General features: G+C 44.1%; 1 protein-coding gene across 5 annotated transcripts in view; it reads right to left on the reverse strand.

Annotated features, from left to right (window-relative positions):
• LOC116869151 (SPATS2-like protein) overlaps positions 1 to 15,936 on the reverse strand; it is a 160,415-nt gene that overhangs the window by 22,599 nt on the left and 121,880 nt on the right. For 4 of the 5 annotated variants that reach the window (XM_032860135.1, XM_032860133.1, XM_032860137.1 and 1 more), the window contains 2 exons: positions 12,257 to 12,463; positions 10,746 to 10,881 (listed from right to left, as the gene is read on the reverse strand). In XM_032860135.1, the coding sequence (XP_032716026.1) occupies positions 10,746 to 10,881; positions 12,257 to 12,463 (343 nt within the window). The remainder of the gene's footprint in view (positions 1 to 10,745; positions 10,882 to 12,256; positions 12,464 to 15,936) is intronic. The other variant, XM_032860136.1, reaches the window with a different exon arrangement.

Here is a 15,936-nt window from a genome sequence, read left to right on the forward strand (position 1 = left end):
GAAAGGACCGGTGTGGCACAAGGAGTCCCAGCGATGCTGGCCCACGTCCAGCCCAAGGTCCTGGACTCGGGGAAACTGCTCCCAGCCTCCTGATGGGCTCTTGTGTGAGAAGGGCCCGAGCTTCCTGGTTTGGGCCCCGCGGCTCTTTCCCACCCACCATCTCCAGGCTCGCTACTGCCACTCCTGCTGGGCACCTGCCCTAGTCCGCTGGCTTCCCAAGGGGAGTGGGAGGGACAAATGAAATATTAAGCTTCATGTACTTACTCTTTATTTAAGAAAGCAGACTTTCCTAATTTCTAGGATACAGATTAATAGCGGTATACATATGTGACCTATAAATGAGTTTTCTGGTTTGAGAGGGATGTGTTCATAACTCATTTATTAATGGCATGAGACCCAGGGAACGTACTCCTCCCAGAGTGCACTGTGGTCTTTCTGCTTCGGGTTCCTCGTGTTGTTCCTCCCGCAGGGAATCCTCTCCCTCCCTTCTCAGTCTGCCAATTCCTAGCCTCGCTTCGAGTGCCAGTCCAACGTCACCTCTGCGATGGACTCTTTTCCTGCCGGCCATCAGCCCTCCCCAACGTGCACTCCCTTTCCTGGTTTTCGCCATACTGCGTTACACATCTTTCTGTCTACTCCCACTAGACCTTGGACGTTTTTTGGAAGGACACCGTCTTTTATCTTTCAGTATTTCTAGCAGTGCTTCTTCAAGTGTGGTCCTCAGACCATGTACACTGGCCCCCACTGTCCTCATGACACGCAGGTTCCTGGCCCCCCCCCTTCACCCACAGAATCAGAATCAGAGCCTCTGGGAATGGCGTCCAGGTGCTCCCTGTGCATTCCAAAGTCTGAGCAGCACCAACTCATGACATGTTCATCTCCCTCCTGGAGGGGTGGACGGAAAAGGGAGAAGAGAAGGCAGAAAGAGGGCATGGCAAGATGGGAGAGGGGAAGGAGGGTTGATCTGGTGGCCACGGTGACCATTCAGAATCAGGGTCCTTTTGCCTCACTTCTCTCTCCATCAAGCAATGAACAGTAGAACCATGTGATCAGACATTCACACCCCAAAGCTGGGATCTGCTGCATGCTGAACAGAAAAGTGGAGAAAGAGAATTTCTTCCCATTGTCTTGGTACAGAGAGAATAAAATTGACTAAATACTCACCTGGAAGAAAAGAGAACCAACCTAGATGGGTCAGGCTAGAGATTTTCTAGAATACTCTGAACAATGCATATCTTGCACACAAAATCTTCATAAAACCCCTTGACAGTAGTACCCCTTTTTGTAGCGGAGTGGAAGTGAAGAAACTCAACAATCTTCAGAGCTAGAATATGTGAAGATGAGATTTCAACCCTCTTCTAACTCCACGCACCATGCCTCCTAATTATGTGGTTAATAAACCTTGGAAGATGTGACTTTTGTGAGAATATGGCTACAGTCACCGGAAGAACAGTGTAATTGACATAAGAAGGAATTCTGTTCTACAGACAGGCACAGTCTGTTACAGGATTTCTTGCTGTCCTAGCTGACAAATTGCCCAAAATGACTCCTTCGTCTCACCCCAAGAGAGTGCAGAGCGTCTCCCTCTGTATCAGTGTCATCAACAGAAATAAGTCCCAAGATCCATTCTTTTTTTTTTTTTTAAGATTTTATTTATTTATTTGACAGAGAGAGATCACAAGTAGGCAGAGAGGCAGGCAGAGAGAGAGGGAAGCAGACTCCCCGCTGAGCAGGGAGCCTGACTCAGGGCTCGATCCCAGGACCCTGGGATCATGACCCGAGCTGAAGGCAGAGGCTTTAACCCACTGAGCCACCCAAGCGCCCCCGAAGATCCATTCTTAAGTTGTGACCTAGGATATCCCGGTTTGGAAACTATAACGTATTTTATATTTATACTAATATATGGGAACAAATTTGTCTTATTTTCCCAGTGAAAATGGATTATACCATAAATTAAAACACACACACACACACACACACACACACACACACACACAACACATACTCTCCATCTGGGATTGCACAGATAAGAACAATTTGCTTCATTCCTTTTTATATCTCTATTCTATCAGGAAAACTAACCCCATTCAGGAGCCTGATGCTAAGCCGGTGGGATGGGTAGCTTTCATTTGCTGAAAGGATTCAGAGATCTTTTCATATTTCAAGCTGAAATCACAATCAGCGTCTTGTCCTCCAGCTCTTGTTGTGGGTCTGCGGTGAAAGGAAAGCTGACCTCCAGTGCCAAGTGTATGACAGACGTAACGTATGGAGGTAATCACACCCAGAGCTCGGCAAGGCTATTAATATAAGATGCTATTTATGTTGGTTTCCTGGGGACTCTACCCAACCGAAAAGGCCAGTTCTGTACTTTTTGTGTTTATCAACCTGCTCTTCCTTCATGTTGACTCATTCTCTGAGTCCTTGCGGCGGCCCAAGGGAACCATCTAATGCACACAAAAACCTTGGGGAGGAGAGAAAATAGGAAAAGAGAAGCTTTCACCTCCAAAGAGGGAGCTATGCCTATTTAGAATGACACATATTCACGAACGAGGCAAGATTTGAAATACAGTGTACCGCGGGGACTCGCCATAGTCACAAAGTCGCAGGAACCTTGAGTTTCTCCATGGTTTATGGTATTTACCCTTTTCACAATTCAGAATGGATCCCAGAGCTTATTTCTATTTATTGGACTGGTGCAGAGTGAGGAAAATGAGTCATTTTGGGCAATCTGTCAGCTAGGACAGCGACAGAAACCATACATACGGCTCTCCTGAGGCATAAATATATTTATTAGCCTCCTCTGTCATTGCCTCTTGATATCCTCTGCAGGAGAAGTTCATCTCCATACTGTGAGTTCCTTAAATATGCTGGCAGTCTTGAATGTCGGGTGTGGGGAGAAGGTACAGGTTTGTTTGATTTCCGTCATCTAGCTCTTTGTGCAAGTCACAAGCAGGTGGGCACTTAGAAAAGCCATTTAATGAGAAGGAAAGAGGTTAGTCGGAAAGTCTTTGTTAGTGCGGCTTTTGATCAACGGGAGGATTATATTTATTTCCAAAGCAGGAGGACAGGGAGACCTTTTATAAAATTTCACTCTAAAACCATAAAAAAAGGACAAAGCAAACTCCTGATTTTGTCTTCATTACACATTTAATTTAAGGAGCTGGCAAAATCTAGCTGTCCCTGAACACGCTGCTGAACATGCTAGAGGGAACCAGAGTCTGTGCGGCAACACGGAGCAACGCCAAGTGGCTGCGAAGGCTCCCCACATCAGCTTTCCCACACGTAATCCCATTATGAGCAACCCCTGTCAAACAGCCTAGAGAAAAGCATCACTCCGCTCATGGACGACACACTCCTCCAGAACTCATGATATGCGCGGACACACGAGGAATGAGCACCATTTCAGCCATGGTTTTAAAATGGAGGGGCGCCTGGGTGGCTCAACTGGTTGGGCGACTGCCTTCCGCTCGGGTCATGATCCCGGAGTCCCAGGATCGAGTCCCGAGTTGGGCTCCCAGCTCCATGGGGAGTCTGCTTGTCCCTCTGACCTTCTCCCCTCTCATGCTCTCTCTCACTAATAAATAAAATCTTAAAAAAAAAAAAAATCGAGTCTCTGCTCATTATCTGGGCTTATGTCAATGTTTCCGTGTGACCGAACTTGAAAACCTAGTTTGCTTGTTGTTACAGCGTCTACTCTGATTCTAGAAACCACTTCAACTAATACATATTTTCCCTGTACTCAGCTATCAAGGTGCACACAGCGCCAGTGTCCATGATTCGGCTAACTAGATGGTCACCAAGATTTGCTCCACCATGACCACACCATAAGGGACGGAGAGACCTGCCTTCCTTCAGCTTAAGTAGCTCAAGGGCCAGCACGGCTGCCGATGTCACCAGCGTGACGGCGGTTGGACACAGGCCCCATGAGCCAGAAGCAACAAGGACTATTGCCGCCTGACCGAAGCCAAACAGAAATAATGATCCTCTAAACACTCTGTGAAACAACTCTTTTCTGTATTTTTCTTTACATACTTCATTCTAGCCCTACCCTGTGATATTTTTGGTTTTACTGCAGAATGAGAAAAAGACATGTAGAGACGGAACGGCTAATGAGAGTGCTTGCCTGGTGTTAGCAACAACCTCCGGGTCTTCATTTTTCCCTTTTTTCCTCAGGATCGAGTTGAATTCTGCCATGTCAAATGGGCAAAAACCGCAAGCCCTCAAATTTGCTACACTTCCACATAATTGTTTGTCTGCTCTTGAGGAGACAAAAATGTAATGTAATATAGCCAGAAAGTTTAGGTTTATTTCCTATTATTATTTTTAATTTCCTATTATTTATATTTTATAAATTAAATTATAAATTAATTATAAATTATATTTATATATATAAATATATATAATATATAATAATATAATAGGAATAATAATAGGAAATTAAATATAATTTCCTATTATATTTAATTTATATATATTTATAAATATATTATATTTATAATAATAAAAATATTTTTATAATAAAAATATATTATATTTATAAATATATATATGAATTAAATATAATAGGAAATTAAATGTAATTTCCTATTATTATTATTCCTATTATATTATTCCTATTTATTTCCTACGGCACTGATCAGATGACAGGATGGTTATGCTTTTTGGGGTATGGAGCTGACTGGAAAGGACAGGTCCTCTCCTGTGTTTCCGGCCGTGGGCTAGGAGGGCCGCTGGGGGAGGGGCAGACAGGACTCAGAAGTGCTGCCAAGTGAAGGGTCCCCATCCCCCCCTCAAGGAGCTACGACAGGATACGTAGAAGGACGGATGGACCCTCTGACTCTCTTACTCCTCTCACTCTCCTCCCGCCAGGCTTTCTCAGGGTTATTGTTGTCCTGGGACAGACAGTGTTTTGTGATGGGCGGTGGGGGAAGGGCATTCTAGCACATGCTGGGCTATGCCTGGCTTCTACCTGCTAGGTGCCAGCCGTTGTGACAACCAAAAATATTTCCAGACATGTCAACTGTCTCCTGGGGGTGAACAGTGAGCTAGCTCCAGACGTGGCACTCCCTTTGGAGGGCTCTCTGAGAGTGGCTTTCAGCCACAGACACACAAAAGAATCACCTGGAATTCTTTAAAAAATCCACCACCTGGGGCACCTGGGTGGCTCAGTGGGTTAAAGCCTCTGCCTTCAGCTCAGGTCATGATCCCGGGGTCCTGGGATCAGGCCACGCATCGGGCTCTCTGCTAAGCAGGGAGCCTGCTTCCCCCTCTCTCTCTGCCTGCCTCTCTGCCTACTTGTGATCTCTGTCTGTCAAATAAATAAATAAAATCTTTAAAACAAACAAACAAACAAACAAACAAACAAACAAAACCCCACCACCTATCCCTGAGCTCTCCTCAGACCAGTAGCGTCCACCTTTCTGGCGGTGCTACCTCGGCAAAGCTCTAGGGCTTTTTAATTCTAGTGGACCACATGGCCTTGGGTATGGAGAGAAGTAAATATTAATTTACAAGAACTGTCTTTCAGTCAATGGTACGTTATTCACAAAGACAGCACATTAAAAAACTCCAAGAGCACAGGAAAACCGGTCTTCTAGCATTAAATGGAAAGCCATTTCCATTTAAAACTTTTAGCATTCCAGCTAAAAGTTTGGGGAATGTTGGTGGGGGGGTGGGGGATGGGGTGAGAACCAACCCAGGAGGAAAGAATCCTGCTGTGTGATAAACCTGCTAGGAAAGAAAAATGGTCTCACTTGGACTTGAACAGAAGTCGTTCCGAGCCTTGTATGCTCCGAGATTTGTACCTGAGTTGGGCACCCGACGAGCAGCAGACTCGGGCTGTGGGACACAGGGCTGCCTCACTTGCTCTGAAAGGCCCCGCTGGCAATTTCCCCTTCGGGAGGGCTTCTTAGAAAAAGGACACAATGTTTAAAATGTCACAGGGAGGCTCTCTGGTTGGTGTGGGGTCACACTGCTGACTACCCTGGTGGTCCGGGCGTGTTTTTGCTTGGCTACCTCTGAAGCTTCCAGGGCAGGCAAGAGGCCCACGTCCGAGTGGGATTTGAGGAATGCTGGGAGAAGACAGGCTTTTCTGCAGCCTCAAATTCTCCCTGGTAGGGTTATGCTTTTGGCTGATGGAGAGGGTCTCAACACTGTTAACATCTGAATTAAACAGGACACTTTGGGAAGGAGGACCCACGGCCATCAGCAGGATGAGGTTATCAGTGACACAAGAATGAGTGTCGGTCATTAATGAGAAAAAAAGGAAAGTGCTATGGGGATCCAGAGCAAGCTTATCTTGTAGTAGTGAGTGGTGCTATGGGGAGGAGTCCCTGGGATGTGGGGAGCACCTGTCTTTGCTCTGAGGGAGGAAACTCCAAGGTGCAAGGAAAGAGGAAAGCAAGGGCTGGCGGGGGAGAGGGGGGGATGGAGGGGAAGTAGGGGGGAGGGGGGAAGGGCAGGGCCTGGAACTCCTGACCTACTCCAAATTCTGCTGAAGTAAGACCTGGCGGCGCTTCAGGAAAAAATAAACATGAGGTATAAGGACGCAGGCTTGGACTGATTTCCCTTTCCTACATGAAAGCAAAGCAGACTAAAAATATTGTCTCTCCCAGCCTCCATTCTCTATGACCCTGTTACCCCATCCCCAGCACAAGCTCTACCCTCTGGCTCATTACCATCTTCCATTTCCTTTAGGAGTGCTTTTAATTAGATGTTAAATTGACAGTGGCACCTAGCAATTTTTACAGCTCGATTTTGGAATCCTTCCTCCCCCGGCATATGGCAGGGCGATCAAGTACTATTCTCCTTCCTTAATGTTTTTTGAATTTAATGTTTATTGTTCATTTTAAGCCTGCACCATCAGCTTGGACACACACGCACACACACACACACACACATTTGTGATGAGAAGCTAGACTAGTTTGCACACAAAGCAATTAAATCTGGCAGCTAGGATTCCAAAGGATGAATATTTTCCAGTTGTGGTAGGGGGCCAATCATATAGAAAGGAAACCAGCTGTTTCATGTTAGTTCCTGATGTGACTTTTCACACAGACACTCATGTTGCAAAATTTATTTTCTGCTAAGACGGCGTGAGAGCATCGTGTCATCTCTGCTGCCCTCTCGGATCCCCAGTTCTTTATGGGAAAATGAGATTGATCCATTAATGGTCATTTAGTCTTATGTAACTGTGTCCTGGTCGCAGGCCAGCTTTGAGCCACCTCACGGTTTTCCTCAGGAACTGGATTGAACAAAGCGTTCTCCACTGCCAGACCCGGTCGGAAAAGCACTGGGTTCATTTTACCCAGATATGCACTCACTGGGGGGCTGGGCGTGTGCAAGCAAGTGCTTTCTCCCCCCCCCCCCAAATCTTCGTTCCTGTGCATCCCGGTGGGCTTGTGGAGAACTGCATCAGGCAGGATCCACCTCCTGAAGCCCAGTAGCCAGCTGAATGCTTAGAATGTCTTACCTGAGAGTTTCTGTTTATTTCTAAGCTACACACAAAGCCCATTGAAGGGCCTGGTGAGGGCACCGGCTGGCCTGAAGCTAGGAGAGCGGGGTCAGGAGAGCAATGAGGCCTATGCACCAGGTAAACGTGTCTCAGGACCATCACTCGTTTGGGAAATCTCTAGAGGACTTGTCCCACATGGTCCACATCTGGATATGCCTTACAATGTAACTCCGAGGCTCTGATTCTATTCAGTGAGTGGCGCTGCATTCGCAATTTTCTCCAATGCCTGGAGTCCGCCATGTCACCCCCAAGAGGAAAGCTTCATTTTTGAAAATGTGTAAGCTGCCTTCCTCCATTCTGTGACCTGTTATTTTTTTCGGAGCAGCCCGATCCCTAAAATTCATGGGTTTCTCCCCCTCAGAAGATGAGAGGAAGACTTTATCCAAGTACATCAATCACCATGCTGGCGAGGCTGCAGGCTTGTTTGGAACAGAGAGGTAACGTTTTCTCGTTTGGCAGAAATGTCTGCTAATGGTTGATGAGAAAGAATTCCTTTTGTTTTATTTTCAAGTTGACACGAATGTCCTTATTTGGGGATCATTTTTAGTAAAGGTTAGATCAGAAAATAAGCGCTGGTGTTCACGCGTTTTGTACCAACAGCACATAAAAAATGGTTAATCTATACTTATTCTTCTTCTGTATGGAGGAAAGGTGCCATTCGTTACAGGGTGACTTTTAAATAGCTGTCCTGCTTGGCAGAGCTCACTCAGAGGCGATCCTACCCATCAGTTTAAAACGGAGTGTGACACACAAGCAGAGAAAAGATATACAACCCGACTTCCCTGGCCCACACTTTCAGCTCTTGAGGAGTGAAACGCTCAAAGAGTCTGTTATAAATCTCCAGATGTCCCGTGACCCATGTGGTGTTCATTTCACTAAGGAAATAAAAAAAAAAAAAAAAAAAAAAAGGACTCCGAGCAGCTGGAGGAGAGAGGTAACTTGAGGTCAGTGCTACACTTTGTCAATTAGTGTGTGAGTCACTCGGAGGGAAGGTATCATACAGAAGCCCCAGAGGAAGAGTTGACTCTAAAATGCCACACAAGAGAGTGAGACAGAGGGGTCTCCTCTGAGCAGCTGACTGGTCCCTCCAGGGACTAGGAACCTGCGACCCCCACAAGCCAAATCAGGCCCACTGCTTCTCTGCATTTTTCGGGCTTTTGTGCCCGAATAGTAGAGCTGAGTAGTTGCAACAGAGACACGACTGATTTTAAAACTCAAAATATTTACTAGCTGGCATTTTATAGATAAAGGTTGCTGATTCTGGCTCTGGAGAACAGGCCTGGAAGTTGAGTGTGCATATATATATATATATGTATGTATATGTAAGATTTAAAAATCAGCAATACTGGGGTGCCTGGGTGGCTCAGTGGGTTGAAGCCTCTGCCTTCGGCTCAGGTCGTGATCTCAGTTCATGATCTCAGGTCCTGGGATCGAGCCCCGCATCAGACTCTCTGCTCAGCAGGGAGCCTGCCTCCTCCTCTCTCTCTGCCTGCCTCTGTGCCTGCTTGTGATCTCTCTCTCTCTGTCAAATAAATAAATAAAATCTTAAAAATTAAATAAATAAATAAAATAAAAATCAGCAGTACTATTAACACCTTTCGTTTATATAGCATCTTTATCTTCTCTAAGTACTTTCAAACATATGCCTGCAGTTTACTTTGAACAATTAGTTTAGCGTCTGATCAGGCAGAGAAGAGTTCCACTAAGGTGAAGATGACATGACGGGGTGGAGGGGAGAGGGTCCGTCCCTGAATGATCAGTGATGGAGACAGTTTCCTTTCAAGTCTCTGACAGCTTATGCACACTGGGATCTTATACATAGCAGATGGTTGAAAATTCAAGACTTCTAGATTGTGTCAAGTGTAATCCTTGGTTTTATACAACTCTCTAGTCTGCTGAAAAGCATATCTGTGTCAAAGAAAGGACTTGGAAAGGAAAGCTATGCAAAACATGGGATCGAATTCTAGAATCATGGAGAGCCAATGAGATACAGAGAACACATGAGAGCCTGGGCACTGTGGCTATGTTCTTCCTGTCTTTATTTATTTTTGTTTTTAGCACCCTGACTTTCCTTCAGAAAACCACAGCTGTTTAACTCTCAGTCTGTGGGATTCAGGTGGGGCTCACCCAACCACTAACTCTGTGGTGGGCACATGGCCCTGGCCTGGCTAGTGGAGAGACTGTCCCTCTTGCCACAGTGACCAGTTTAGGGACAGATATGTGACCCAGCCCCGCCAATGCAAATTAGCCCTTGGACTTTTGCTGGAACTGTTGGAGACAAAGCTCTCTCTCAGATCACAGGGACTAAGGCTTATGTAAGCTGGGAGCTGCTAGGGGGCCATCTTTGCTACCACATGGAGAGATCATACCTAAGAATCAAGCCAAGAATAAGCAGAGCCAGGAGATTGTAGGAGACGCTGAGAGAGGAAAGGAGCGAGAGACAGAGAAAAGGAGAAGGGGAGGGAGAGAGAAACTGAATTCTCAGAACACAATTTAGGCTTAGAACCAAATTTGCCCAAAGGAATGTTCTGGATTTTTCATGCACATCAGCCAGTAAACTATCCTTTGTCGTGAACTAGTGTGACTTGGGTTTCTGTCACATGAAGCTGGAAGAGTCTTGATGGATACACTGAGAACTTTTTCTACGGATAATAACCTTCACGTAGAGACTTCATTTCAGTTGTGCATGTAAGCACATACACACGCTCAGAGAAATGTCTCCCATCAACATCGGCTGCAGAGCAGGGCAGGGCAGGACCCAAACCATACCAGTGAACCATTCCTAGATTCCAGTCCTCAAAACACCCAAGGATGGGATTCCATCACTAAGCTTGCCTAAGATGTTTCTGAGTTTTGTTAAGGGAGTCTTACTTATTTTACAACGATAAGGCTGGAAAATATTTTTGTCTCAGTAGCATTCATGATATCAGCCTTCGGGGTATTTGTCAAAAATATCATTTGTTGAGGCTGTGTTCTACATCATTCATACACTTTGGGGCCAACTTCAAACTCCAGTGAATTATGTGTAACAGGTTTCTTCTTATTCAAACATTTTCCCTTATTTTTTTATTCCCAAGATATACGCCTCTGCCTGCAGGACTTAAAAAAATTTGCCAAGGAGTTGTTCTGTGATGTTTATGTATTAAATAAACAACATTTCCCATCAGATGCTTTTACCTGTAGGAACAGCTCAAGTGCCGTAAGTTTATAGTTTCTAAGTTGAATTACTCACCAGTTGTGTAATTCCGCAAAGGCAGCTTTGATCTTCTTCACTGAACTATCCACTTCCTCCTTGATCATGACACGATATCTCGTTAGAGACACAGTGCAGCGCTGCAAATCCTTCACCGATTTCTCAATGTTTGGGCCTAAAAGTAATGTCATGGAAAAAATGTTAAATTGAACACTTAATCTTTTTACATCTGAGCTAAACAACGACAACAACAAAAGCAGCGATCTCCCCTACCCCTAATAAAAAGAGAGAGATTTATCTTTTGTTTCTCAATGGGGGAAAAAAAAAGTTCTGTCAAGAAGATGTTTGTGTGTTTATAACCCAGAGTTGTAAAAATCCATAGTGGGTGACTGGTGTGGCCCCTGGGACTGCTGGGATTTGACCAGGGGCTCTGTGGGTGGGCCGTTTGGGGCACCCACGCCTCCTTTGTGCTTTGGAAAGAGGCTGTGGTCATGATGTTCTATTGCAAACTCCAGTTTCGTAGAATCTGATATGTCTGAAGACTGTTTGTGTGCTGCTGGCTCTCACCACTCTGCGTGGTTAAAAGCCAGCAGGGCTTTTGGAAGAAGAAAAGGACATGGAGCTTGGGAGAGGTACAAATGAGCTCGAAAGAGGAGGGAGCTCTGGTGCCAGGTACACTGGCTCCCGCCCCAGCGGTCCCGAGCCAGGCCTGTAATTAGAGCAGCAGCACTTAGAGCTGCTTGAAGGCTGCCCGTCTCGCCTGATTTCCTGAAACTGTCACCAAGGTACACAGATAAGGCAGAGCAAATGGGCCAATTGTACTGATCCCAACAAGGCCATGTTTCTTAGAAGAAAGAACTCTCCCTCAAGAGAAGTAAGAAAGTCTATCAAACCAAAGCCAAGGAAATCAGATACAACTGAGGCTGAAGGCAAAGAATATCATGGATTTCATCCTCTGGGAACCAGAAAGGAAGCAATTTGGCCCCTTTCGTGTTTAACACCAGTTCAGTGTAAAGTATGACAAAGCTCAAAAACTAGTAAAAACATAGTGGGTCAAATACAAAATCCTCTTTCGGGGTTACAGTGTCTCTGCAAGTTCTAGCACAGAACTGAGGTTCCGAGAGGAAGGTCACATCTGAAGAAGACGGGTCAGCCTCTAGAATCATCTTCATTCAGGGCAAGGGAAGAACTTGCTGGCCAGGGAATCAGTCAGCATTCCCTCTGCTAAAAGGGCTCCCGCGTTACCGTTCGCTTCATGAAACACGACGGTAGAAAGCACTCGTGGTGCCGGTTTGTCCACGCCTAGGAAGAACAGAATGGCCACAGGGGGCAGAGAAAGGAGAGGTGATTCCTCGTCAACATTCGAGACCTTTGGTTCACATGGAAGGAATCACATCTACTTTCCAATCTATGTGGGTCACCAAGAGAAGTGCAATTACATGTGCATCTCTCTTCACTAAGCAGCATCCTTTTGGAATGTTCTAGCATTCTGGCACTTCTCCGGGGGTGCAAAATGTGTTGAATCATTTGTGCAAAAGAAATCACTTTACCTCTTTTCTTTGCCAGCTCATCTGGCTTTATTTCAAGATGAGCTGCGGGGGTATTGGACTTAACAGGAGATGTTTTTGCCTTAGGCTTGCTTGGGTTACAAGGCTGCTCAGCTGACCACTGTAGGCCATCTGACCTCTCTGGTGTTCCATGTATAGGTTTGGGGTTCCCATCTAAGGATAGTTTCTGTTGCAGTGGTCTGTTGCCTTCTGTAAGAAAACACCAAATAATGACTGTGAAGTGATACACTGAAAACACTGATGAGAAAGTGATGGGGAAATGCCAAGAGTTTTGTTTTTGTTTCCATGTTGGCAATAATGCCCTTCGTTGCAAACAGTGAAGAAACTGCTTTAATAGAATCTCTAGAAGATTTGAGGATATCCTAGAAATAGAGCCTTGCACTGGGAGTTGGAAGACCCGGGTGGGCGTTTTGGCTCTGGTAGTCACTTACACGGTGGCCCTGGGCCAGCCACCTCACATCTCTGAGCCTTGGTTTCCTCACTCATGATGAAGGTTATTAGGAGACGAAGAGGTTTTTGGTTTTTTTTTTTTTTTTTCCTCATTCAGTAAAGGTATAAGCATCTTTAAGTACGGTTTCATATTGAGGCTATAAAAATGCAGCCTTCCTATCTCCAAGTGCTACATTAATGTCTTGTGGTATTTTATTCTGAATTAATGAAGGCAGAATAGTGATTGGAGATAGGGCAAGTATGAAGTGACAACAGGTACTATAATCATTTCACTTAATTTATAGAGGGATTAAATCGGGAAACATAATATCTCTACTATATTTAAAATCTAGGGAGTCAAATTCTCTCTAGAGCTTTAATAGATGTGGCAATAAATTAGCAGCACATTGCTCTCAGCATCTTTTAAAGGTAGGTTTCTATTTAGTTATTGCTGGAGTGAATTAAATGGCACCTTAGTGGCCAGAAAAGGAAATGTATCACCCTTAACATCTTACTCACAACTAGAGAGAGCTTTGGGTGTAAAAAAAGGGAAGCCAGTGTGCTATTGAAGGCCAGGTTCTTGGAGAAAGCTGAGTGTAATAGAGGAGGGCAGGTGGGGATCCAGGATCCCATGTTCTGAGCCTGTGTCCTGGGAGAGCCTGTAGGAATGACTCCACGTTTCTGGCTGCCTGTGGCTCACACTCAAACAGAGCACAGCATCCTCTCTATCCCCCCCCCCCGGCCCCTTTGCGCCCTGCCTCCCTTCTCTCTACTCCCAGGATGCCTCATAAAAATTTACTGCATTATATTTGAACACAAGACTTATGTGTCTGCCCCTCATCCCTGCCTTGAGAAGGCTAGAACTCCCTTGAAGTTTGATTCATTTCTGAAGCCCTGGTACTTGGGTCTGGCTCAATAGCTATCTGTGAAATTGTGACTGAATTAAAGTACTCTTAAGATGATTTCATAGGAAAATGAAGAGCCTTTCTTAACATTTGCCACAAACATTATGGAGACTATACTTGGAAGGTGCAAAGGACTATCTCCTGGGTCCTAGTCAGTCTGATTTTACGAGAAGTGTAAATTTGACTTTGGTTGAATCCATCATTCATAACTTATACATCAAGAAAGCACAGGGGTGGCTGGGTGGCTGTCTGTTGAGTGTCTGACTCCTGATTTCAGCTCAGGTCATAATCTCAGGGTCAAGAGACTGAGCCCTGCATCAGGCTCTAGGCTGAGCAGGGAATGTGCTTGAATTCTCCCTCTCCCTCTGCCCCTTCCTGCTGTGCTCCCTCTCTCTAAAATAAATAAATAAATCTTAAAAAAAAAAAGAAGAAGAAAGAAAACACAGCATACAGTTTATGGGCTGAATGATGAGTACTCTCTAAAGGGAAATTACAATACACAGTGAAATGTTCAACAAAGGTAATGAACAAATCAAGTACTGAAAACAGCATTTCCTCCAGTGGCGAAACAGATTTAAATGGTAGGATGCGATTTTATCTTTAGGGATATTGACGTGGAACTTTAGGGCAGTGGTTGTCAAGATTTAGTGAGGTCGAGCTCTCCCTTGGTACTTGTTACAAATGCAGATTCCCAGACAACACCTCCGGGGATTCTGATTCAGCAGTGGGCCCAGGATCCTACCTGCTAAGTGGTTCTGCTGGGGTGAAGATGGATGGCCCACCCAGCTAAAGAAGCTCTACTGCTTAAGATGAAACTGATTTTTTGATGAGTCAGTGAATGTTTTGTTAAAATAGTGATTAAGTACAGGCTGAATCCAACTCACTCCCTCTCTAAATCATAGTGAAGATTCAGCCTGGATGAAATATTATAAATTGAGAATCTAAAGTAGATATTGCTGTGCACAGTGTAGTCAATTAGTCTTATTCTTGAAAATAAGGGGTTTATATTATAGCCTAATGGAAATAATGACCTTAGAATGAAGGGAAAGCATTATTCTGTTGGATGCATAAGAATTTTAAATGGAAGGCAAGCATGCAAATGAGCATGGGTTCATTAACCTAGAGCTGAAAATATTTTGTGTCTCAGAGAACTGGTATGTGGGCTATTGGTTCATTTCATCATTCATCCAACAAAAATTCATTGAGAAATATGAATAGCAGGGTTTTCTTTTTTTTTTAGGGTCCTGAAAAGCTGTCTTATTGGTGGAAATCACTGCACACTGGAAAGATCTGAAATTCTCAAAGATGGCTTGGATATATTTGCACATTAGCTGTACAGATCTGTCTCCAAATATAGTAAAACTCTGAGGCGCTTTCAGAAGAAAGCTGGTGGAAGTTATTCAGCTACAACAGAGTTAGGCTCATCTTAACCACAAATCCTGATATTTCTAGCAACAGAATAATGGGGGTTCTTTCCTGGATAGAGCGATTTTCCTCTAACATTATGGCCAGAAGAACCATCAGTTCTCTATCTTTCTGGAATCTACTTATAAACTTCAACAGACTGCAGCTGACTCAGATTTGATTCCTATCTCTGTCCAATAAGGTAGCCACTAGCTACACTCAACACTTGAAATATGGCTTGACTAAACTGAGATGTGCTGTAAGTGTAAAATATACACTGAGATTTGAAGTCTTCATATAAAAAAAAAGAATTAAAAATATTACTTTGATAATTAAAAAAATACTGATATGTCAAAATAATATTTTGTGTGTATTAAGTCAGAAAAAATACATTAACCAATCTAATTCATCTGTTTCTTTTTACTTTTTAAATGTGGCTACTAGGAATGTTATTTATTTATTTATTTATTTTGCTACTAGAAATTTTAAAATTATACATGTAGCTCACATTATATTTCTACTGGGTAGCACTACTATAAATTAGAAGGAGCATGAGATTATTGATCTAAAATCTGCCATCACTACTAATTTATGTTCTAGACTAAAAGAGTACTGATTTTAGTGAAACTTTAAAATAGCCACTGCATTTCTACTTGAGAAAAGCGGTGACAGAGTTATATATGTCTTGTTCAACACTATATGCTAGATGCCTAGTAAGTACATGATGACTACTGAACGAATGAATGAATGAATGAACGAACGAATGAATGAATGAATGAATCAGCATTACTCTGGTACTTTCCGCACCTGGGGCCTTCCTGTTATAGGGAGCCTAGTTTGATATGGGTCTCTGGCTGTGTCTTTATCCAATATTCATCAAATACTTGAATCAAAGTAGTTATATCTTGGACACACCTCATCTGC

This window comes from Lontra canadensis, unplaced genomic scaffold (genome assembly GCF_010015895.1).
Source record: "Lontra canadensis isolate GAN:19392208 unplaced genomic scaffold, GSC_riverotter_1.0 scaffold18, whole genome shotgun sequence".
In the NCBI taxonomy this organism is placed as follows: domain Eukaryota; kingdom Metazoa; phylum Chordata; class Mammalia; order Carnivora; family Mustelidae; genus Lontra; species Lontra canadensis.